At 39.1% G+C, this 25,896-nt stretch overlaps 1 protein-coding gene across 1 annotated transcript in view; it reads left to right on the top strand.

Moving 5' to 3' along the window:
- Nucleotides 1-24,954, top strand: part of scml2 (Scm polycomb group protein like 2) — a 36,782-nt gene extending 11,828 nt beyond the window's left edge. The window contains exons 8-14 of the mRNA XM_088334246.1: nucleotides 8,247-8,557; nucleotides 10,996-11,125; nucleotides 11,238-11,444; nucleotides 13,116-13,289; nucleotides 15,284-15,499; nucleotides 18,169-18,320; nucleotides 21,567-24,954. Of these exons, the coding sequence (XP_088190372.1) occupies nucleotides 8,247-8,557; nucleotides 10,996-11,125; nucleotides 11,238-11,444; nucleotides 13,116-13,289; nucleotides 15,284-15,499; nucleotides 18,169-18,320; nucleotides 21,567-21,692 (1,316 nt within the window). The 3' untranslated portion in view covers nucleotides 21,693-24,954. The remainder of the gene's footprint in view (nucleotides 1-8,246; nucleotides 8,558-10,995; nucleotides 11,126-11,237; nucleotides 11,445-13,115; nucleotides 13,290-15,283; nucleotides 15,500-18,168; nucleotides 18,321-21,566) is intronic.
- The last annotated feature ends 942 nt before the right edge of the window (nucleotides 24,955-25,896 follow it).

Here is a 25,896-nt window from a genome sequence, read left to right as displayed (position 1 = left end):
TATCACTTACCATGCATGTTCATGTGAGAGACAATTTGAGTTTCCAGAGAAAACTCACACATGCAAATATATAATTAAAACAAAACATGCAGACACAGATGTGTTACTACACTGTGCCGCCTGTTTCAAAGCAGTCTAACCCAAATAAACTTGCCATTATTGCTAGGAGCGCTGCTATTACCAATTAATGTCACTAGAGTGCAGCACAAGCACAATCTTACATCTGAAATTGGCCCTGCTACGTATTCAGATTTCTGTGCTTATATTTGTGTGCGCTTTCAAAGATCTCATCTCATCTCATCTCATTAGCCATACCGCTTATCCTCATTAGGGTCGCGGGGGGGCTGGAGCCCATCCCAGCCATCTCCGGGCAGTGGGCAGGGGACACCCTGAACTGGTTGCCAGCCAATCGCAGGGCACACAGGGACAGACAACTCATTCACACCTATGGACAATTTGGACCGGCCAATTCACCTAATATGCATGTTTTTTTGGAACGTGGGAGGAAACCGGAGTGCCCGGAGGAAACCCACGCAGTCAAAGATCTTCGACACTAATTCTGCTGGGATAATTGGCCCTACATTGTGACATTAGGCGGGATAGAGCAGTGTGGTGTCATATGACAGAAAAATGTCTGTTCAAGTCTCCAAAGCACCTTTACCCTTAGCTACTGTAGTTTCACAATAGACTATGTGGCCCACAATACACTAATCACACTATTCCTTGTGCTTGAAAATAACCTACTTGATGTGAAGTCTTTGTGTATTTATGCATGAGCAAGCACGTATATGTGGTTAGATAATGTGCAATTTGACTGGTGCCATTCTTGTGTTCAGATATAGTAACACATTGGAGGCCCTAGTGAACAGTTAGTGAGGTGTTAATCACCGTCACGCATCTTTACTTGTACAGGTTTCATTACTATTATTCTCTTCTGTTTGATTAAAGTATCCATACTCTGGCTGCACGGTTTTGGAAAAAACCCAATTGCGTTTTTTTCAGACCTGTATTGCAATTTCGATTAGATTTTAAAAGAAAAGAGCCTTTCTGTTCTCGTTTTTTTTTGGGGGAGAACTTAAATGTACTGTAGTGCCATGTAAACTTAGCTCGAGATTACGTCATTAGGGACTGAGTATACAACTGCAACAAATTAACAACTGTAGTTCTACAAATAAAAACAGACTCGCAGTTGAATAAAGGATTTTATTGTCATTTTACTAAAGTACAGCCTTCTTGGAGGGCTTCTCCTTTCAGTACAAGAAAGCGATTTAGACAGCTACGCGCTAGTGACTGGTAACCACGACTAATGCAAGGTCTCTGTAATGATTAAATTACAGGAGTCACAAATTTAGCAGTTTTTCACAAATAGTAGCTCCGTCACATGGGGATAGGATCTGGCGTTGGGGACTAGCCACGTTCGGCAGTGGTGGCTTAAGAGTTGTTATCCTACCTGTTTGCTTTCCCTTCTGACACTGCCTCAGTCAATTTCCGGACGTGCTAGAAATCCAGGGAACAGCCTCTGTTCATCAGCTTTTCTTTACACTTTTCTGACTTCCCTCAGAATCCGATTTAATTGATCAACTCATTTTCAATGTAGTGAGCCGCTAAAGTTACTAGTTGCCGTGTTTGTTTTGGTGGCCTGTTGTGTGCAAGGCGGCTTGACTGAGCGCTTACAGAAGCTTATCAAAGTTGTGCCTCGCCTTTATTGGATGGTGCCATTACAACTTGCTTCTAAATGGCCGCTGCTGTTAAACTTCGATATGGGAAAATTCTTCTTAGCCATACACTCCATCACTCAAATAACAAACTGGAACTATCAATCCTTTAAAAACTGCAGTGTTTTGCGATGACATTATCACACTACGTCACATCGCGACATCAATTACATTTCTGCTAATCGTCCAGCCCTAATCCCTACTACATATTTCGTAGAATCTATCATATCCTTTGCCAACCAGCAATCTTAGACTTGACCCCACTTGGATTTCTGGATTTCTAAATGGGGTGGGGAGTGGTTGCATTCTAAATTATTCATGATTTTTTTCCTCACCTTTCATTTTCTTTTTAAATCTTTTTATTTTTAAAATATTTTACTGTCCTCATACAGGATCCATCTGTCCATCATCTGCACCATTAATTCACACTAGGGTCGCGGGGGTGGTGGACCCCATCCCAGCTATCTTGGGGCTGTGGCCAGGGGACACCCTGAACTGGTTGCCAAATAGTCGTAGGGCACGCAAAGACTGATAACCATTTGCATGCTCACCCCTAGGGACAATTTGGAGTCACCAGTTAACTTACCATGTTTGTTTTTGGAATGTGGGAGGAGACCAAAGTGCCCGGAGGAAAACCACGCAGACATAGGGGGGAACATGCAAACTCCGCACAGGAGGACTGGTAGCTGGATTTGAAACCATGACCTCAGAACTGTGCCGCAGACGTGCTAACATTCATCCGCCGTGCCAGTCTCATACAGTCTATAGATGTTAAATGGAAAACTTTTGATCATTTTGAATATGAACAATTACCCATCTCTTTAAAGGCGTCTCACACATAATATGTCACCATATCTAACTAATATTTATAGCACAGTTCCTGGGGAACGGGGGGTCATAAAAGCTGGTGTAAGGCTATCCCTAATGCTAAAATTGTATTTTTTATTGTGATGAACTATCAATATGAATGAATGCTTATCCAGTGGGGGGTTGTTTAAGTGTCTTTGACAGGCACTTTCTCCTTTGAAAAGAAAACTCCACTCTCACCTTTGAATTAGGCTTTGACATTATACAATAACTTTTCTTGTTGAAAATATATATATTTTTCTCAAAACAAAAGGTTTACAAATGTTTTAGATATAATGTCCAGTTAAAAAAAAGGTAGTTTGATCGGCTCTTCTTTGTAAGCCCAGTCAATTTTTGGGACTTTTGCGTATTCTCGACGTATTCTTTGTTGGTAAATCTTAGTCTTGTAGTACAGACACGAACTGTCCACCCTACCTGACTAAACGAGCCTCGATTGGTTGATTTCTCTATCAAAGATTTGTTTTATTTTCTGTTACTGCGTTTGAAACGCCACAGTTGTATCTGTGCACTCTGTCTATGGAGAGTTCGTATGGGTGCTTGAAATCCATGAAAATGCTTGACTCTTAATGTTGTGTTTCCAAGGATTGAAAAGTGCTCGAATATTGAGTGTAGTGTTTTTAAATGCTTGAAATTGTTGCCATGTTTCTCAACAAGTAGACTTAAAAATGACGCCAAAACTGCTCTTTGGTGGCTTTGCTTTGCCATTTTATTTCTTCTCTCACGATTAACTGCAGCTGGTATTATTCCGTACAGCATTGTCCTATGAAGGGTCTTCGCCCCCTACAGGTTGCGTCCAAGAGGACAGGTGCTTGCTACACCTAAACGGGACACTGTGAAATGTGTATTAGTGAAAGGAACGTATAAATTATAGACATTTTCTATGGGCTATACAAAAACTTAAGGTAGTGTTTTTCATTGATACATTTTATTGGTAATAACTTCTTGACATTGAAATTGTAAGATACATATTACTGTAATTTTTGCTTCACACCTTTATGGAGAAAGACGTTTCTCAAAAAAACAATATATTCGCTATTTACTCAAGATCTAAAAATAATTTATCTAGATAAATGCACAAGCAATATTAAAAGTTACATATGTAAGTTTGTGGCCCTGCAAAATACATGATTTGCACTGGATCTTTTTCTTTTAATGGTACTGGAGATACTGGAAAATTGACTTTGAAAGTTGTAAAAAGTGCTTAAATTTGGCCCTGAAAAAGATGTATGAACCCTCTATATAGTGTAGCTCTATGCTTCTGACAGGCAGCGTACATCACGTGACAAGACAGCAGCAACAAAACAGTCTTTGGTAGCAAGGAAGAAACAACTTCACTTATTGTGTTGAGGGACGTTTACAAAATTTTATTTTATTTCATGTAAAAAGTAATACGCTTGAATGTCTATATGTAGACAGTGACTGACTGTACCATGCATGCAAACTGACCCAATGACTTTATTCAGCCTTTCTTTGGCTGCTAATGTCCTCATTGTTCTGCTGAAAGACTGATATCTGACCATGCCACTGCTTCCTGACATTTGACCAGACCATCAGAAAATATCTGAAAAGGCTCGGGTTACAGCCAGAGGGACCCCCAACCCTGGGCCGTCACAGTATGTGTGCATATCAGTGTTGAGTAAAAGCATGCACAGCAGTTCCTACTATGAGTTTGAGTCAAGACGGTTCTCATTCATTTTAACCTCATAGCCACTCTCCTGAACACACACCCCACCCTCTCTTCTCCAAAGGCCATTGGCTCCCTGGAGCCTTGGCGTTAACCCTTTTTCCCGTGACTGCGCTGCCCAGAAACCGGCTGAGAGTCAGGTGACTGATGCAGACTGTCGATATGGCCTAGAGATAACAAGAATAAAGGATTCGACCCCCTAATGCAATTCACCACACCCACCCACTCCTCTTGCTCCTAACCCCGCCCTTCCCCCCATTCACCCCCCCACCTCTTTTCTCATTCATTGGGAGGGAAGCCTCGCAGCCGCTTGCTTCAGCGCCAGTACATTGGGCTTTGTTGTAGACTCAAAACAGACCACAGTGTGAAAGCAGTGAGATTATCGTACATGGAGCAATGAAGCGTAGAAGATGAGTACTCAGCTGAGAAAGTTTGGACTGTAAACCAAAGCGAGAGGACATCTGTGTACGTAGCGCTGTTTCAAAGAAAGGGACAGGAAGCGGCTGTCAGTCGGTTGCTACTATCACTATTTGGGAAGCCGCAGCTGCAGCACTGAGGTTCTACTTTTTGAAAGGCATTTCCTGGTGAGCATTTTGTTTCTATAAGCAATAGCAAAAACTTTGTCACAAGAATATCTGCGTCTTATGTTGTATATTTTCTGTGTTTCTTTGTTACTTTGCGATGGCAAGATGCTTATTAAGCATGTATGTAGTTTAAGACTATCCACAAGGAAATATCTGTTTGTGCTGCATGGGTTTATTTAAGGCAAAACCAATCATTGATCCACTGTACGTTTTTTACCTTAGTATCAAAATCTTAGCGTTTTTTGACATGTTTGTAAATATAGTCCATGCGTGAACTTACATGTATCCAGATTAGTGATAGAAGCGATAAGCGACTGCTAGTGTTTGTGGTTTGGGTTTTTATTGGTTTACAAGTGGAGATCCATTCGTTTTTAATCATCTGTTAGTGGGTTGAGCATCAGGATGCTGTTAACGCTTTGGCCTCTTTATACAAACATTGTTTGGGACTCTCATACCAGTGGTGAGTATGTTTAGACTTGCGTCTAGTCACTGAAGACATATTTAGCTACTTTTTCTGTTGTTTTGCACACAAAGGTTATTCTGTGAAATGCGTTTCATCCGGTATTTGTGGTTGAACCAACTGATAACATTGTGAGGAAGCTCAATTTGTGAAACGGGGGTGAGGGCGGGTATACTAATGTAATTAGATGAGGAGAAACTCTTTTGAGCCCCTCCCCCTCTCTACAGACAGCAAACACACACTCTGCAACCCTGTTGTGATGTATGTGCGCACACACTCACGTGTTTCCGCAGGCTGTGTTACACAGGTCAGCGGGTCGAGTTAGAATTATATAGACATGATCAGGGCCATATGTTCATCCTACTGATGCCTGCACAAATTGTTTTTTGGATAATTTATTGCAGGCTTCAACAACTTTAACAAAATGTCTAATTGTAATTTTTACATTCTTAATATTAGGATTACAAATGATTTGAATTATTATGCAGGGTTGGTACAGGGGCTTGAAATCCTTGAAAATGATTAAATTTTAATGTTGCATTTTCAGTTTCACTTTAAGTTTTTAAAGTGTTTGAAATTTGTTTGACTCCATAGACCACACATTAAATAAGGATAAATAAAAACAAGTCAACTTATGAATTTCGCCAACACGCCCAGTTTAAAGGCTTCACTTTGTCAATGCGATTCTTCTTTCCTTGTGATTAAAGGCAGCTGGCATTAGTTTGTATGGCGTTGTCATGTGAAGCGTCTACTTACCGTACCTCAGATTACAGGCGTAGCAGGTCAAAATGCCGAGAGGCTGCTGTTTTAAAAAAGGATGGCTGTAAAATGAAAAATACAAACAATGGCTAAAACATGGAACAAAACGATGCTGCAAAGTATGCAAAAAAAGATAGCCACCTCGTCACAATGGGAAAGTCGGCACTTCTCCAGTCATATAAAAGACAATTCACTGAGATCACTAGCTTATCTTTTTTTGGGGGTAAATACTTGAAAATTGATATGTATTAGTGCAAGGATTACATTTCAATTATGGCCAATTATTATGTGCCCTGCAAAAAAATAATGGTAGCATTTTCCAGTTCTAAATTATAATGAGAAAAACTTCCTGCAACTGAAAATGTAAGTAACCCTACCCCTGTATGGGGAGAGATTTGTTTTAAAGATATTTACACGCATATCGTTTAAAACCACAAATATGTTTCTGAATATTTCAAGCTCTAAAAATAATGTTTACTGATAAATGCACATACAAGATTAAAAATCGATATGTAACTCGCAGATATAGACTCCTTTCTGTGTTTGTAAAGAAGTGTGATGTAGGAAAGCTGCACGGGCATTGTTTAGGCAGATTGGGAATTCATGTAAGTTTATACCAGCCAAAAAGATTTAGAGTGTCTATAAATAAGCACAAAGTATGTGCAAGCAGCAAGATAGCGACTTTATTTTAGACATAGATGTCAACAACAACCAAAAAAAATCTTCTTTTTGATCAACGCTACACATCGATGTTGCAAGCCACTATGTGGCGCTTTTCTCCTCATACACAACGCTGGTCCATATCTTAAAAGAACCAGATGAACTACCTATTGTATGCCAGCAAGTTAAATGGACAAATATAATGGCTCAGACGTTAAACTTATGAGTCAACAAAATTAAAAGTGCTGTGGCAGCTATTTTTTAGGCATTTTTCACATCTAGGGCAGTGCTTCTCAATTATTTTCTGTTGCGCCTCCCCTTGGAAGAACAAATCCTCTCGCTTTCACATGCGACCGCTTCTTTTTCCACTTCATATAAGAATGTATATTTTTTTTAATTTTAATTGTTTTTTAATTCCTCTTAGGATTTTTATGGGTTGTTTTAATTTTGAGTAATCTCAATGGTATTTATCGTGGATGATACGTTTTCACAGTAAAAAAGTATAGATAAAATTAATTAAATACGTTTTTTTTCTATTGAAAAATGCAACGATTCACATTTTAATCAACTCCCCGAATCCGTTATTTTCCGTACCAATTAGAGATGCAGGGTTTCCAATGCCATAGGAAAAATCTGGTGGGCCGCCAGTGTTTCATTGATCCCATCAGAGTCTCATAAACTGGTATTATGAATTACAATCATATTTTTAAATTTCTATATATGCAAAGTTTATCAAAAGAACCTTTCGATTTTTCTTTATATAATTGATTGCAAACGCCATGGTGTGTATTTGTGCTACATATCTCTGTCAGTCAGATCGAATCTTGGTCAGTCAGCCCATCCCCCCTTGCAAAAGTGCACACTCGGATGTTTGTCCTGCCCTGCCTGCACTCCAATTAGATGGATGGGTAAAATGTGACATTGAGGCGCGTTAGTTTTCCCTAAGTTGAAAATGTTTCCACTCTCGGCGACCAGAAAATTAGCGCCGAGCGTTCCACGCAAGTAACCTGCTCAGCGCCTCGTAGTACTACCATTTTTCAAAAGAGGGTAAAAACACTTTCCTGTGATATAGCCAAATACCTTTTTGTTTTTTTAAGCTTCAGCAGTGATTCAACAATTTTGAGTAGAGCCACCACTGCACCTGACAACACAATTCGTAATTCTAAAGAAGTAGAAAGTCTTAAATTTCGATGAATAACCCAATCCTTCATAAATGATAATACATTATTTTAAAATAATGGACTAAACTTAAGAGTTGTTATCTGTGATATAGACATCAATCACTTAAAACTGAACCATTTCCCCTTCTACTACCTACTGGTTGAGTCATAAAACACATTTGACACTTCAGAATCTCATAGTGGAAGCTAACTATCCTTTTATTCACATTTTCGTAACAATATCTTAGCTTTTTCCTGGATAATTCACATTGAAAACTTTCATACATTATTTTCATCTCGTTCATAAAGTCGTGTAGGAATCAAACTTTTCATGAAATGTTTCTCTTCCATTACCAGTCACCCTTCCAGGTGCACTCCTCGCCCCAGTTTCATCCTCTTCAGCTTCTCTCACAACGCGGCGCTCCACTTCCAATTCCTCCTCGTCAACCATGCAGACTTCCTACCGCCTTCCCAACCCTTTGCCGCCCCTGCCTGTTCGCAAGGGCGTCCGAGGGCGCCGTCCTAAGTCGCAGACCATCGCTTTGTTGAAGGCCGCTGCTGAGGCTGCAGCAGCTGCAGCAGTCAATGGAGTGTCACAGACCGCTGTCAGGACCCCTCAGTTGGCCCCAAGACCACACAGGAAGAGAGGGCCTAAGCCTGGAAGCAAGGTGAGATGATGCTACCATGTTGTGTTGTGAGCATTTTTAAATGAATTTTTAAACACCATTTTTTATTAAAGGGAATGCATTTGAGACACAAATATCACTCAAATGCATAATATGAGTCACACATTACTACTCACTGTACCCTAACTAATTCTAAAATTCTGTTCTCTCTTCCTTTATCCTTTAAACACATTTAATCATCTTGGATTACACCTGTAGCTATGAACAATAAAATATTCATTAGTCCCTGTTCTCAATTATTGTAATGCCAGAAAAATGAAGACTGTCATGTCATACAAAAGTGTGAGTCAAATCAAATGTTTTGGATCCGGCTGTGCTTCCTATATTTGGCAAAGAGGACTCGCTCTAATCCAAAAACAGCGCTTAAAGCAACAACATATTATTTTGGACTAAAGAGAGTCGTAGTTTTTATAATTTTGTGTTAAAAGGATAATAATTGAATACGGTATAATTCATTCTTTCTAAATTTCTATTTAAACTGATGTAAAAAGGAGCATCGCATACTAAACTTGCCTTGTCAGGCCCTCTTAAATTAGCCCAGGTCAACTTGACTCTAGAAAATCGCAGCCTTCAACCTTCAAACGGTCCTTTTCGCAAGCTACCATCCCACCCTGCCTCAAGATCTTCAACCATCATCCTATCCCAAAGAATGTTGTCTTTTTTTGTTTAGTTAAATTTGTTTTTTTTGTTGTTGTTTTGTTTTGCTTTACTTTTTCCTTTGTTTTCTTTTCCACCTTTTCTTTGTTCTTTTGCCCTTTTATAGGCACTACAGGTCCCTTAAAACAACAACAAACAGGCCATCACCACCCTAAACAAGCATGTATAACTGTGAATATTATATATATATATATATATATATATATATATATATATATATATATATATATAATCTTTGCAACTTATTCAGGAATTTTTGTTGCTGCTAAATGTTATTGCACTACTTTTACAGTTCACTATTCTTTCATTGTATAATAAAACTATGGCCAACTCTAAAATGACGTTGTTAATATTTTAACGTATTTATCCTGACAGTCTTTTCATCTTATTTTTCTCTTTAAAGTATTTATTACACGTTTACCCTTAAATGCCATGTCTAATCTTGTTGCATACAATGTTTCATCACATTGATATCAATGACAATTAAATTCACTTACTTTGGGAGTTTATAAAACCTAATCCCTTCTTTACAATAAACTGACATGTCGAGCTTTTTTTATTAAAAAAATGTTCCAAGTTTGTTTCAAGAGTATGTTGCACGAGCAACGGTACAATTTTTTTCTCCCTTTAATGACGCAAAAGGCTAATTTGTTAATTCAGCAGACTCCACCCAATTTGCAAGACGTTCCAAAATCCACCAAGAGACTGAACACAATCATCCTAAACCTACCCCCCCAGTTTTTTTTCTTTTCTGAGGGAAATTTGAAGAGCTGAGAGAATTTTTATTTCCTCATGTTGAGGTTTTTGAGTTTTTCCTTCCCCTTATGTAGGTTTTAGGTCAGGGGATGGTGTGATAATAGTCTGTGGTTTGCAATAATCTTTGGTCTGTGCAGCCCTTTGAGACTCTTTATGATTAAGGGCTATACAAATAATCATGACTTGACCTGATCAATTACTTAAGTCCCATTGAGAAACTCATATAGGTATTGTTAAAGAGGCAAAATCCGGTCTTTTATTTTCTGTTGGTGACCATTTTGAGAGTATGTGTTGATGACATTGCTGCTGCCGAGGGCTCGGTTAAAAACAGAAAATGGTTCACCTCCTTTCTTAAGCAGAGCCACAATCAGGCTTGACACAAATTCTCTAAACAACTTCCACTAGACATCTTGAAAAACAAGGGGGTATTGCCTCTTAACTCATATTTTTCAAACGCAAAATAGAATGTTTAGACGATAAATTGCCAATAAAAATGTCATATTGACGAGGTATGCTTCATTATGACATCTGCTTTAGGAAAACTAAAACACTTAAACAGATGCCCACATAGGAGGCAAATGTGCTTGCTCCAAGTAGTTTAGTTCCTTTCAGTTAAAATTTATGGAAAACCAATGTTAAAAAAAGTAGTTGAGCAGAGATGCATTCAAAGTACAATTGGAGCAAATCATTAACCACATACCAACTTAAAGAATTCATTAAGTAAATGGTAAATGGTCTGCATTTATATAGTGCTTTTCAAGTCAATAAAGACCTCCCAAAGCACTTTACAATGTGCTTCACACTTACCCATTCACACCCACACTCACACACTAATAGCGGCCATGCAGCCATGCAAGGCGCCTACCTGCTTATTGGGGGCATTAGGGATTCAGTGTCTTGCCCAAGGACACTTCGACATATAACACGGAGGAGCCTGAAATCGAACCTGCGATCTCTTGATCCCAAGACGAGCGCTTTAATTTGTTCTTGTTTTTTTTTCTCTTTAGAGGAAGCCTCGTGTTGGGCAGTCACTGAGCTCATCGTCAATTCCAGCATCTCCTCCAGAAACCAGATTAAGCTCTAGCCATGTTTCAGTAGACAACAATCAAAATAACAACTCAAATGTAGTCTGCACAGGTACAGCAAATGTTTATTATAGTCTTTAAAGTACTAACAATGCTTAAAAACTAAAACAAAAAAATCATGATCCATCCATTTTTTTTCTGCCCCTGTTGTATTTTTCATCCAGTGTGCGTATACGTAAACAAACATGGTGACTACGGCCCCAATCTTGACCGTAAATTGGTGCAGCAGCTCCCAGACCACTTTGGGCCAGCTCCAGTCAACGCAGTGCTGCAGCAGGCCGTGCAGGCTTGTGTTGACTGTACGTACCAGCCTTCAGTGCTTCTGTCGTTCCTTCAGAGCCAGTCTCACACGGGAGGAGAGGTCATCCGAGGTTTGTGGTCTTCAATTCATCCACAAGGACCCAACTCTTTGAGAAGAATCAGTTTGGGGATGGGTGATAACAGCGACGTTGTCTCTTATGGGAATTATGGATTGGAATTGTCTGTTATTGGACGATTGTCTGTTTTTCTACGGACTTACTTAGGTGACATTGATAAACTAATCCCAAATCTGTTCCAAAAAGATTGTGTTTGTTTAAGATTTTAGTCCATCGAGATGCACTTCTTGCCACCACAAGTTCAAACCTGGTACTCTGATTAATTCTACAGTTGTTAAATATGAGTCTTTTAGACAAGTCTATTCTTTGTCTTCTTTTGGAAGCAAACCTTTTGCCACTGTAATCCGAAAATGACATCACAGCTGTCTTTTCCCAGTCTCCAGATGGTCATACATTGTGGTGGCTGATCATTGTCTTTTGAAAAAATACATATTGTTTTGTAGATTTTATAAGGATAAATCTTCTAGCACGAGTACTAAAATAATGCACCAATATTTACATTTACTGTTGTTCCCTATATCGTCTTTGTGGAGTTTACATATAATCACTGAAAATTCGCAGTTCTACATATTTTGGTCAATCAGCAAAATGAAATTGGATGCTATTCAGAGGTAAATGTTATTGAACGCATGTGTGCATATTTATGGAGGACCGATCCTGCCATAAGTTGAAATAAATGAATAAATACCTTTAAATATAAGCCCTTCAAGTAAATGAACACTGAAATAAATCACGTAACACCTAGATAAAAAACAAAAATGCAATTTATTCATTCATTTATTTCACTATGTATGTTGTCGTTGTATTTGGTTGCTGGTTTTTGTCATTGTATTTTGTCACAACAATATGTTACTAAAACAAGGGGGAGGGGGCAGATCAGTGACGATAAAGCAGTAGGTGAAAAATAGTTTGACCTGCCCCCTTATTTAAATTACATTTTGTTGTGGCAAAATACAACAAAGACAAATTGCAAGGACGACAAAAGATGCCTTAGACAAAAAAAGACCCTTAAGACAAAACTACGACGACGACAAAATGAATGGTAAATGGTCTGCATTTATATAGCGCTTTTCAAGTCGATGAAAACCTCCCATAGCGCTACAATATATATTTGTTTGACTTTGGACAGATAAATGATACAAAAAAATGACAAACTGCATAAATACATATATCCATTGGATGTGTGTCATATATTTATGTAATACGTGATTTATTGATGAGCTATTTACATGGCATATACTTGTAGGTATTTATTTATCTACACATTTATTTCTACTTATGGCAAGATCAGTCCTCCATACATGTTGGGTAGAAAAGGAAAAAAGATGCCTGTGGTCGCATTTGATGTGAGTGCTGGGACTGTAATCAGAAATGACATGTGCATCTAACCTGTTTTTGGATTCAGGGATTGAGTCTCCCTTGAGGGGATTGAATTGGGAAGGGTATGGGCCAGTGAGGAGGGGCTGGGGCACATTAATTTGTGTGTTTGTGCGAGCTTGGCTTGGGTGGGAGGGTTATGGGTTTGTGCTGATAAAAGCAGGGCGCTTAACCCCAAACCATCTGCTGTTTTCCTTTAACTGTGGATGCATTCAGCCTGCGTGTGAGCAGGTGTGAGCCAACGCATCAGACAGACTAATAGAGTATGCGTTATGTGGTGTCTTACAGTGCGCTCTGAGCACGGAATCCGTTATGTCAAGCTCCCCACCGTCTCCAGCGCCTCTACCGTGCTCAGGTTCTTGGAGAACTTGTGTCAGCATCTGAAGAGTGTCACCCTTTTCAGCTCGCAGCCTTTCAGCCCTTTCACTAAAAACACACGCTTCTTTGACAGGACAAAGTCAGGTTTGTGCCTGTGATGATAAACATTTATCCCAAAGTCTTTAGGGTTTTGTACAAATGTTTTATGAATTTAAATTGTTGCTGTTTTTTTTTTTCAAGTTGTACGAATGAGCAGTTTTTTTGATGGAATATTAATAATAGTTGTAAGAATCGTACCAATAAAGATAACAAAAATGCATGGTGAGGCTGTTGTAGCTGTAATCAAACCTGCATATCTGTACTGTGTGGTTGCCTTTTATGATATTGATATCATATAATACATATAGTTCTTTATATCTGCTTATTATTTAAAAGACAAGTTTTTTTTACCACTAGGAAGCTCTAAAACCTACACAATGGTCCCTTAATACTATAATACAGTGGTCCCCAATCTTTCCAAAGTCAGGTTAAATGCCTGACAGTATTTTCACAGCCCAGCCCAAGGTCAACATGCCCCTTCAGAAAAGCATCCGAGAGTCGATGACATCCTTACCGATTGAGAGTACACGACTGTACCAAAATAACAACTACAGATTAACAAATAAAAACACAAAAATAATAACCTTTACTGTTATTACAGAAGAGTCATCATCCTTCTGATCTATTTCTTCCACTAAGTCGCTTTACTTCCACATCCTCTCACATTTAGTGACCCTATAACTAGGGTTTGCGAGAACTTTCGGTCTCCTGCCCCCCTCTAAAAGTACAGAAACGTACAACAAAATTGGGGCTTCTCCTTTCAGTGTAAGAAAGCAATTTGGAAAGTGGCTGGCTATCTGCACGCTAGCATTGGGTGTCTTCGATTTTGGCACAATCCCAGCGATAATTGAAATTCAACTGTCCTAAATGTAGCGGTTTCTTTTCAGTTGTAGCTCCAGGTCATCTGTTTTATGGCTAATACATCTGCCGTTGAGATACAGGCTCGACAGGGGGGGCTTAAAAGAGTTGTTTGCATAGCTGTAGCAGTAGGCTGTACCTGCAGCCTTGCTATCGCCTTCGCTCCCGTCGCTGCCCCAATCGCTTTCTGAACCCAATAATTATCCAAGGATAACCATTTCTGTGCGCTCTTCTGTCTTCACAGTCCAATTTAATCGATTAATTTTGTTTTAATGTAATGAGCCGCTAAAAGCTTGCAGCCACCATGCTTCTCAGTTAGTATTGGGTGAACACATTGACTTGTACACCCTCCTCGCTGTTTGACTGATAGCATACACCAGTCACACACACTGGCAGTCAGGCCCATCGAACACACGCAAGCTACAGGTCCCCGTGATAGCATTTTCTGTATGCAGTATGCTGCAGACCATTGCACAGTTCAGTGATATCGATGACATTAAAGATAATTCAATTCAAAGTCTGTGAAGCAGTGAAAACCAAAGCCCGTAGTAAATTAATTGATAAATGTTTCCTAAATTTCCAGGTTTTAACAGGGCCTTTAGTTTGTTTCCTCTTGTATTGGAGATGCTTGCGGTGTATTCTTTGTGACGTAGTAGGCTGCAGTTGACTATTTCCCACGCTGATGTGCAGAGCAGCCGCACAAGCAGCTACGCTCGCTCTCGCAAACTGCACTGACTTGAACTCAAATGCACCACATCTAACGCCAGGTTTATGTTTGGTGTGATTGTAAAGAGGTCACACATAAATAAAGACATATTTTTCTTCCTGTGCAACACGGTACCTATAATGCACTCTCCTCCTAAATAGGTTGGTGTATTTTCTCTCCTGTATTAATAATTTTTTTATTGTACATAGTAATACGTTTTTAAATCTGCATTATAAGTTTCTTGAGCTGATTACAACAGGTATATAGTGATCATGTAAATATTTCAATTTAGGGACACCCAAGCCAATGTTTTCATCAGAAAATATAAACAATTTTTTGATTAATATGTAAACATTATTTAAACCAACGCCGCTTTTTCTTTTGTCCATAAATTAGATTGCAGAAATTCTTATACACATAAAGTCAATTTCTCTGATGAAAACCCAGCTCATTTCTTATTGATTTGTCCAATCAGAACCGCTGGCCCACACAGAAACGAGCTCATCTAACAAGGATTCAGCAAAGGATTCTGTTGCCAACGCGCGCCCACCTCACATAACGGCCGATTATCGAGCGACAAAGAGGGAACGGCCGTACTACGCCACGCACTCGCACACTCCTCCACCTCTACGAAGAGTCAGCTCCAACCCGAGTGAACTCGGACAAGTGCCCACGCACAGACGTGTGGAAGGTAGGGTCGCTTATACATTTCGTGCTGCATGGATACAGGCTATATCTTTTACGTTCCATGGATGATTTTAGTCATTATTAGAGGGATTGGCGTGTAAACCCAACCTGGCCCGAAATTCGGGTCGCCTTCAGGCTTAAAATGTCAATTATTAAATCCTTGCAAGCTTCTCTCTTGCCAGTTTTTTTTCCCTCTTTTTCTTTCCACCTTTGTGGAGGATCTACACAGCATGCATTTACTTTTACTCAAGTAATTATTCAGTAAAGAAAATGTTTATCAGTTAAACTCAAAATCACTAAATCCAAATACATTTTCCTCCCCGGTATTTGGGTCAAAGACAGGTGGCTTCCACCTCCCTCATGTCATTTCTGCTTCTAGCTTACAAGCTTCCTTTCTGCTTTTGAGCCAATCTTTCACTATTTGCAGCTTGTAATCCGCAGAATTTGATTTCCTTTTCGATGCCATTTTGTTGAGTGTCACTTTCGTTCGTTGCATTTTGATGAGATGCGCACTTCTGCGCCAAACCGCTCATTTTAGTGGTTCGCGTGCATTGCACACTTGATTTGACGGACTTGGCGCCAAGTAAACCCCAAGCTGCATATTTCAGCCGAATAGCAAATTTCGGTGCTAAAGTACGCACGAGTGAAGCTCGTGTTTACTTTGGCGGCAAATTAAAGCTTTGGGTTTATTTCGGGCTCGTTCATCAAATCAAGTTGATCCGTCAGGTTCGGGCGGTTTCGGGTTTATACACCCGCGACTCGGGGTGATTTTTTTTTTTAGGTCCGATCTTACCTCTTGTGTGTGTGTGTGTGTGTGTGTGTGTGTGTGTGTGTGTGTGTGTGTGTGTGTGTGTGTGTGTGTGTGTGTGTGTGTGTGTGTGTGTGTGTGTGTGTGTGTGTGTGTGTGTGTGTGTGTGTGTGTGTGTGTGTGTGTGTATAATATATATTTAATATATAAATATACAGTGCATCCGGAAAGTATTCACAGCGCTTCACTTTTTCCACATTTTATTATGTTACAGCCTCATTCCAAATTGTATTAATTTAATCTATTATCTCAGAATTCTACACAAAATACTCCATTATGACAATGTGAAAAAGCTTTTTTTTTACTTTTTTTTAATTTATTAAAAATAGAAAACTAAGAAATCACATTTACATAAGTATTCACAGCCTTTGCTTAATACTTTGTTGATCCACCTTTGGCAGCAAATACAGCCTCAAGTTTAGCACACCTATCTTTAGGCAGTTTTGCCCATTCTTCTTTGCAATAAGTCTCAAGCTCAATCAGGTTGGATGGGAGACGTTTGTGCACAGCCATTTTCAGATCTCTCCAGAGATGTTCGATCGGATTCAAGTCTGGACTCTGGCTGGGCCACTCGAGGACATTCACGGAGTGGTTCTGAAGCCAATCTTTTGAGATATTGGCTGTGTGCTTTGGGTCGTTGTCCTGCTGAAAAATGAACCTTCGCCCCAGCCTGAGGTCAAGAGCGCTCTGGAGCAGGTTTTCATCCAGGATATCTCTATATATTGCTGCATTCATTTTTCCTTCTATCCTGCCTAGTCTGCCAGTTCCTGCTGCTGAAAAACATCCCCATAGCATGATGCTGCCACCACCATGCTTCACTGTAGGGATGGTATTGGCCTGGTGATGAGAGGTGCCTGGTTTCCTCCAAACATGACGCCTGGCATTAACACCAAACAGTTCAATCTTTGTCTCATCAGACCAGAGAATTTTGTTTCTCATGGTCTGAGAGTCATTCAGGTGCTTTTTGGCTAATTCAAGACGGGCTTCCATGTTCCTTTTACTAAGGAGTGGCTTTCGTCTGGCCACTCTACCATACAGGCCTGATTGGTGGATTGCTGCAGAGATGGTTGTCCTTCTGGAAGGCTCTCCTCTCTCCAAAGAGGAACACTGGAGCTCTGACAGAGTGACCATCGGGTTCTTGGTCACCTCCCTGACTAAGGCCCTTCTTCCCCGATCGCTCAGTTTAGAAGGACGACCAGCTCTAGGAAGAGTCCTGGTGGTTCCAAATGTCTTCCATTTACGAATAATGGAGGCCACTGTGCTCATTGGGACCTTCAAAGCAGCAGAATTTTTTTCTGTATCCTTCCCCAGATTTGTGGCTCAAGACAAGCCTGTCTCACAGGTCTACAGACAGTTCTTTTGACTTCATGCTTGGTGTTTGTGCTCTGACATGCACACTCAACTGTGGGACCTTTATATAGACAGGTGTGTGCCTTTCCAAATCATGTCCAATCAACTGAATTTACTGCAGGTGGACTCCAATTAAGCTGTAGAAAGATCTCAAGGATGATCAGTGGAAAAAAGATGCACCTGAGCTCAATTTTGAGCTTCATAGCAAAGGCTGTGAATACTTATGTAAATGTGATTTCTTAGTTTTCTATTTTTAATAAATTCAAAATAAGTTAAAAAAAAAACTTTTTCACATTATCATAATGGAGTATTTTGTGAAGAATTTTGAGATAAGAGATTAAATCAATACAATTTGGAATGAGGCTGTAACATAACAAAATGTGGAAAAAGTGAAGCGCTGTGAATACTTTCCGGATGCACTGTATATAAATAAATTATGTGTGTTTAGATATTTTGCGCGTAGCCTATATGTATGCAAGCCCAAACTGACTGCATACATTTTATTTCTTCAACAGCCAGTTCAACAACCGGCCCAGACCACACCACGCATGACATGGAAAGTTCAGGGAATGATGCATCTTCCTGGTCAGTTGACGATGTGATCCGGTTTGTCCAGGAGGCCGACCCACAAACTCTTGGTCCACATGTGGAGCTGTTTAGGAAGCATGTGAGTGCTTCACTTGATTTATGTCCTTCATATTTACTTCAAGGATCATTTGACAGATGTGTATTTTTTAGGCTGATTGTGATGTCTGGAAGAAATATATAATGTATGGGACAACAACTAAGAACCCCTAATTAGCCCCTGTCCCATGTGCTAGATGGTCGTATCATGTGCTGCGAAATATGCGAAAATGAAGTATTTGCAGCCACGACATATTTTATTGTTGCAATATGAGCTAGCTCTTACTGGCGTTTTATGTGCGTCTGAATTAAATCAGCCGTAGTTCGCGCGGACAGGTCTAGTTGGCTCTTGGGCTGTGCAACTTTTAAAGCAAGGATAACCGCTCCTGGAAGATGTAAGGATAAATCAAACCACACTGCCTACTTTTCTTGCCAATAAGGCGGAGAATGGTCAACTGCGGCCCATACTGTGCCGTGAAAAAGTATTTATCCCCTTCCTGATTTTTGTGTTTTTTTTTCTATATACACTCTCAAAGGTTTCAGATCATCAAACCAATTTTATTATCACACAGAAACAACCCAAGGAAATACAAAATGCAGTTTTGAAATTATTCCATTTATTAAGGGACAAAAAAAACCTAGTCCTACTGTATCTGGCCCTACGTGAAAAAGTAATTGTCCCTTGAACCTAATGGAGCTGGGCCACCCTTGGCAACAATAACTGAAATCAAAAGTTTACGATTCTTTGCAAAATTATTTCAAATCTGCCAAATTGGAATGTATTCTAGCATGAATTGCCTGTTTCAATTGGATTTAAATTAACTTGAATTGAATTTGACTTGTCCACTCCAAAACCTTCATTTTTATTTCATTTTTAGCCATTCAGAGGTCTCTGAAGTCAAATGCGCCCCCTTGACGGAGCCTGTTGTTTTATGAAATTGAATATTCTGTAGTTTTGCGCACTATTTATCAGTACAAAACGTCAATATTTGAAAAAAGAGGAGGAAATTAAAATGTCTTTAAGAAATAAGATTCGTTGATTAATTGAAATAATAGACAGATTCATCGATTAAGAAAATAATCGTTTGCATGTGTGTTCGCTCTCTCAGATCACTGAAATAGGGCTGCAACAACTAATCGACAAAATGGACTAAAATCGATAATGAAAGCATTGGCAACTAATTAGATCATCAATTTGTTGTATTGCGTGATTTACAAGCCATTGCCTACATGAAATCAATGCAAATTAGAGTGCACACTATTCTGTTGTGACGCTGGGAGTTGTAGTACTGTTTTGGTCCTGCTGAGGCCACCAAGACTGTTTATATAAAAAAGTTATGTTAATTTTTTTTAAACCTAAGTATTAAACATTGTATCATTACAAACAAAATTGGCATGGATTTAACTTTTTAGTGTTTAAATGTTTCATCATGAAAAAGGTTAACACTTTTTAAGGGAACACACAGTAATGCAAAAATATAGAGATAAAAAACAGAAAATGGGTAAATATAATAAAGTAAAAAGATAAATAATAATAACAATAATTACATGTTTACCTACACAATATATATGAGCGTATATTATTTTCATATTGGGAATGTTTATTATAATCCAAGACTTTTTTTGTGGATGAAAAAAAATTGCAACACTTGAAATTAAATGCATTGCTCTTTCTTTTTTGTTATGAATGAAAAGTTCAAATATGATCTTTGGAAAAGGTGGTAGGAAAAGCATACCTTACATCAGGGGTCGGGAACCTTTTTGACTCAAAGAGCCATAAAAGCAAAATATATTAATTTTATTTTGGGAAAGAGCCATATATTATGAGACAAATTTACTATAATGCTAAACACGCGCCCCAGACAAAAACTTAGTCTTCAGCACATTTATTTTTGATGATTTGATAAAAATTATGAAAAGAGAATAATGCCAGAGCCCGTGTCCCAAAATCAACAAACATACCAATTTAAACTTGTGTCTTTCTTGCAATTACTCAAGATCGGTTAAACTCACTTTGACCCTTTTTTTTCATACATATTGGTTTCAAAACCAGATGTAAGCAGTTATTTTGTAAAAACGTCACAACATTCTGCAAAAAGGGAGCCTGATGTGCTTATCTATGGTGCAGACGGCGTAGGGCGAGAGATGGGAGGGAGTGCTTGCACTTTTTGCATAGCTCCACCCATCCCTCCCACTCACCCAATCAAAAAACTTTAAGTTCTCTTCCGGTGTTTTGGCGTATTTACAGTGTGTTCTGTGGATTCATCATAAGGTATCTGAACACTGAAGACAGATAATATAGTGAGGTTTTATATAACGGATTCTTTAGTGATGTACAGCCAGAACGAGTTTTTTTTTTTTTTTTTTCGTGTGACACCTTGACTGTAAATTGTAGTGACAAACGTGCCCTATATATTCTGCCAAGCACTGCTATGAATTCAGCTTTGGTATGGCTTTATGTGTACCTGAACAGGATTAGTGGCTTATGTTTTGGACGAGATGGAGAAAATTAGCATGCAATCAAATTTGTCTCCGAGCCACAGGTACTCATAGAAAGAGCCATATATGGCTTGCGAGCCATAGGTTCCCGACCCCTGCCTTACATATTTGCAGGTGTATAGGCTTAATTTCTATGTATTTTTGTCTATTGTCAATTTAATTGGCAACATTTAGTATTTCTTGAATTTTTATATTGAATAATATTCTGTTTTGTGCACTATTTTCTATCTTTACAAAACTTCAGTATTTGAACAAAGAGGAGGAAATTAAAAACATCTTCGAGAAATCTGTGTCACCGATTAATCGAAAAAATAGTCACCCGATTCATTGATCATGACATTTTTCGTTAGTTGAAGCCCCACACTAAAACAAGGTGTGGGTTGACAGAGCTCAATATTCTGTTTGGTTGTACAGTTAACCGGATCCTATTTCCTATACATCGCTCTTACCTTTTTAAAACCTGACCCATTTTCATGACGAAATAGTAATTTTAGAAATACATACCAAACTGGCAGCCCTTCGCGCTAATCCGTTACATAAAAGTAGCTTACAGCTTCAAAAAGTTGGTGACCTTCATATGGTATAATGTAGTGATCATTTCTTAGTATATTGTGAGGCTCATAAGTGTGACTGCATCCATATCCAAAGCCATCCCCCTTTTTCTTTAATCCAACTATTTTGGATTACATTATATTGCTGGCAGGACCTTTTTGGTCATCATTGTTTGAATTTTTGGATGACGCAGTAGTCTTCTGGACACCCACTAATACCTGTGTCATTCTGCCTGTAGGAGATTGATGGCAAGGCCCTGATGCTGCTGCGAAGTGACGTCATCATGAAGTACATGGGACTAAAGCTGGGCCCTGCGCTCAAGCTCTGTCATCACATTGAGAAGCTGAAACAGACCAAACAATAATGGAACAGATCTCTTCTCACTGGCAGGCGGACATAAGTATTTGTTTTTGTACAGGGATGCAGCTTTAGTAGAAGCCAGCGGACCGTCGGGCTGTACGCCATTTTTTTTTAGTATTGTACATACAAAATGTACATATGAGGAGTGCACAGGCTAATGTCAATCAATAATTTACACACACATTTTTCTTTGGGCAGAACTGAAACGCTAGTGCAGAGGTGTTCAGACTTTAGCCTGGAGCCAATTTGCAGTCTGCTATCCATTTGTTTCCAACCAGTCTCGAACCACGGACCCTTCGCGTGATAGGCGAATGTGCTAACCACTGCACTAAGGAAACACAGCATATTTGTTACTAAAAATGACAACTTTGGAAGGGCAGCATGTCATACCGCTAACAACTGTCGACAACTACTTAACAGTCGAACTGTTTTCTTTACACAGGGTGTTCCAAAAGTCTTGGGCACATTTTGACATTGAATACCTCAGATACTATTAAGGGTCAGGGTTCGTAAGGGTCAAAAGAAATTGCTTGAATATTGGTCAAAGTGCTTGAAAATGCTCAAAATTGTTCGCATTGCCATTTTTCCCTGGCAGTCTAATTTGATAAACCACGCATTGAACAAAGAAAAATCAAACAAGTGTGTCTAAAAACGCAGATGATGGCTTCTCAATATGGAGTTGTGATGTGAAGCGTCACTGCACCTTACTGGTCACATCCAAAAGGCCAGAAATTCTGGCTTTTTCGTCTCCAAAACGGCTCCTCTTATGTTTTTTTTTCTTTTAGTAATACATTACCAATTATAATAAATAATTATGCACAAAATAAATATATCAAATTGACTCTTGCTTCAGAGCAAAATGAGTCAAAATTTGGCTTTTTATACATGCAGTACTTTCTTTTTTGTCATCTGTATTTAACTCTAATATTACCCAACACCTACAGATCCTTTTCCATGTTTGTAAACTTGTGTGACGTATTTGATGCTGTGCATGCATTGTGGAAGCAGAATGGCAACATTCATGTCAGCTTATAGGAGCCCATTGAAACAAAGATATTATAGAACATCTCCAAATAGCAAAAACGATGTGCTAGCGACTTTATTTTACTCATCAACGTGAACAACAAAAAAAACGTTCGGTGCTGGATTTCTTCCCTAGCAGGTACTAGAAAAAATTGGCCCTGAAAGTGCTTGAAGTTGGCCATGAAACGGGAGTCCAAACCCTGAAGAATATAAAAACATGTCTGGTAAATTCAGATAGCTTGTCATCACAATTTTTACATTGGATGTTTGAAGATGTTCAATGTGACTTCCATTGTCAAATTCTCACCATTTGTTCCAGGCATTGCATTGTCAATGGTTGCAACAGCTTCTGTTACTGGTGCCTTTAGGTTATTAGCCCCACCACTCTAGAGCTTCAGTAGTAGACAGTTTCTGAACACAACACTGCCAGACAGATAGATTCTCAGTCTGGGCAGAATGATCCTTATCACATGTCCTGGCCATCCAGATCTCTAAATCTCACACCATGCAACTTTTTTTCTGGGGATTTATAAAGGATTCCTCCATGTGCCCCACTTTTTCAAGAGACATGGATGAGCTAAAGACGCAAATAGCAAAACCTGTTGCAACCATTGACAATCAATGCTGGGACCTGTTTGGCAAAATTTACTCTAGGCTTGATGTGTGTCATGGGACCAACAGTGCTCACAGTGAACATCTGTAATCATCCCATGTAAAATGAGATGTCGAGCTTTCTGAATTTACCAGGCGTGTTCTTATGTCCCTAATAGTTTCCGAGATATTCAATGTCAAAATGCGCCCAAGACCTTTGGAACCCAATGGACTATATATAAAGATACAGATAGTAAGTATTAATGGGGTCTCTGAGGGAACAATTATATCATGAAGTGTAAAATTAAGTGTGTTTAGCGTCATCAAACCTGATTTGTAGCATATTTTCTTTCAAGTATCCAGATCTGATCTGCAAAACTCGTTATTATTGTGCTGTTTGCCTATGCGGGGCTTTTTTGACATTGCCCTAATCAAAGAAGCACTCCGATGAACGAAATATTGTACTGCCCACACTATCCGTCCGTTTGAAAACTGACTAACAAGTCACACAAAATGTATTTTCCTGACTCACTTGCAACACTCCCCCTTCTTTGTTTTGAGGAAATATGTAGGGAATATTTCCGTATCTACAAGTTCTTGTCTCTTCCGTTTTCTCATTTTTAAATCCATTTTATTTCATCGACCGTCAAGGGGAAAAGTTTGGACACCTCTGCAGAATTTCAAAATGATGGACTTTGTAGAGGTGACTTCACTTATCAAACTCATCACAGACAGATTTTAGGTCAACTTTGTGGTCTATGTGTTTAATTTCACAGAAGGATCACGTACGACGTCACCTTTGGTTGCTAGTACACGATGTATTTGATTATTTTACTATTATTTACTTTAATTTAAAGCAGTATCATTTTAGCCTAAGTGTAATTAGTATCCTATATCTGTGCAGGGGCATGTTTTGTATTATTCTCCTTTGCCTTAGCATGTACAACAACATACCAGTATTTAACAACACTTATAAGCACACAACCACTGACAAACTGTAGCTGTTTCAACATTTTATACACAGACAGCGAACAGATTTCTCGATGTTCGCTTAGCAATGCAATAACATTTCTAGCTTGTTGCGTCTTGGAATGTAATCAGTCATAAAATGAAGGTACTGAGGGAATCAGTCGTGTGTGACAAGTAAGGAGGGAAGTGTTCCAATGTTTTGGGCTTGTTTGAAATAAGTGATAAATGTTAAAAACATTACTTGCACTCATGCTGGAATTGCATTAAATGTTCCGTGTCTCTGGTTTTTATCAATTCAGCAATGTTACAGTGTCTTGCGAAAGTATCGCCTCTTTTCAGAACTTTTTGACATATTGCCATATTTCAGGCTTTAAACTAATACATAAAGAACTTGAAATGTTTAAATGTGAGGCACAATTGTGAAAAGAAACCACATTTATTTAACATTTATATTGTGCTAATATGTAAACAATTGAAAAGTAGATTTTACAAAAATATTTGCCCCTTTGAGATAAAACTTTGCACAACCTCGCAAGTCTTGTACAAGTCTTTTCGAGTAGGTGTCTATAAGTGTTGCACATCTTGAAACGGAAAAATGTGCCTGTTCTTCCTTTACGGTTTGATGGTGATCATCTGTGCACAGTATTATTCAGATCTTTCCACAAATGCTCCATAGGATTGAGGTCTGGACTTTGGCTTGGCCATTCTAACACTTTTATATTGTTGGTTTAAACCCATTCCATTGTAGATTATGCTTTGTATGGGGTTGTCCTGTTGAAAAGTGAACCTGCGCCCCATTCTCAGGTTTCTTGCAGATTCCCAACAGATTTTCTGCCAAAATCACCCAGTATTTGGCTCCATCCCTCTTCCCATCAACTCTTACAATCTTCCCAGTCCCTGCTGAAGAAAAACAACCCCAGAACATGACGCTGCCTTCACTATGTTTCACAGCGGGGATGGTGTTTTCAGGGTGATGTTCAGTGTTACTTTTAAGCCAAACGTAACACTTTGTATTCAGCCCAAACAGTTAAATGTTGGTCTCATCTAACCAGTCACCTTGTTCCACATGCTATTTGTGTCTCCCATTTGGCTTCTTGAAAACACACAATGGGCCTTTTTATGTTATTATTTTAGAAAAGGCGGTGTCTGTCTGCATGTCTTCCAATGTGATCATGGTTGCTTCTCTGATTTGTGTTCTCCTTGTTTGGGCCAAACGTTTCGAGGGACAGCCAAGTATTGGTAGGTTTGCAGTGATTTGATGCTCTCTCCATTTGTTCTTATTGCTCGCACGGTGCCCTGGGAGATGTTTACATTTTGAAAAATCTTGTATCCCATTCCTGGTTGGAACCTTTTCACAACTGTATCCTGGACCTGCCTGGTGTGTTCTTTGGTCTTCATAATGTTGTTTAGTATCCAGTGTCTCCTTTCACAGACCTCTGAGCCCATCGCATAGCAGGCACTTTTAAACTGACACTTAATATTATTGCTAGTCATTTGGGTCGACATGGAATCATTGCGAAGTCATCAGGCAACTTCTGGAGTCAGTTGAACGGGGTGAGAAAAAAGGGGAACAATATTTTTGCAACTCCTACTTTTCAGTTTTTTGTTGGAGATGTAATATAAAA

Source organism: Urocampus carinirostris, chromosome 4 (genome assembly GCF_059441175.1).
Source record: "Urocampus carinirostris isolate Australia breed hairy pipefish chromosome 4, RoL_Ucar_1.0, whole genome shotgun sequence".
Lineage (NCBI taxonomy): Eukaryota > Metazoa > Chordata > Actinopteri > Syngnathiformes > Syngnathidae > Urocampus > Urocampus carinirostris.
Note: the sequence above shows the minus strand (reverse complement) of the source record. Positions and strands in the feature narration are given on the sequence as shown.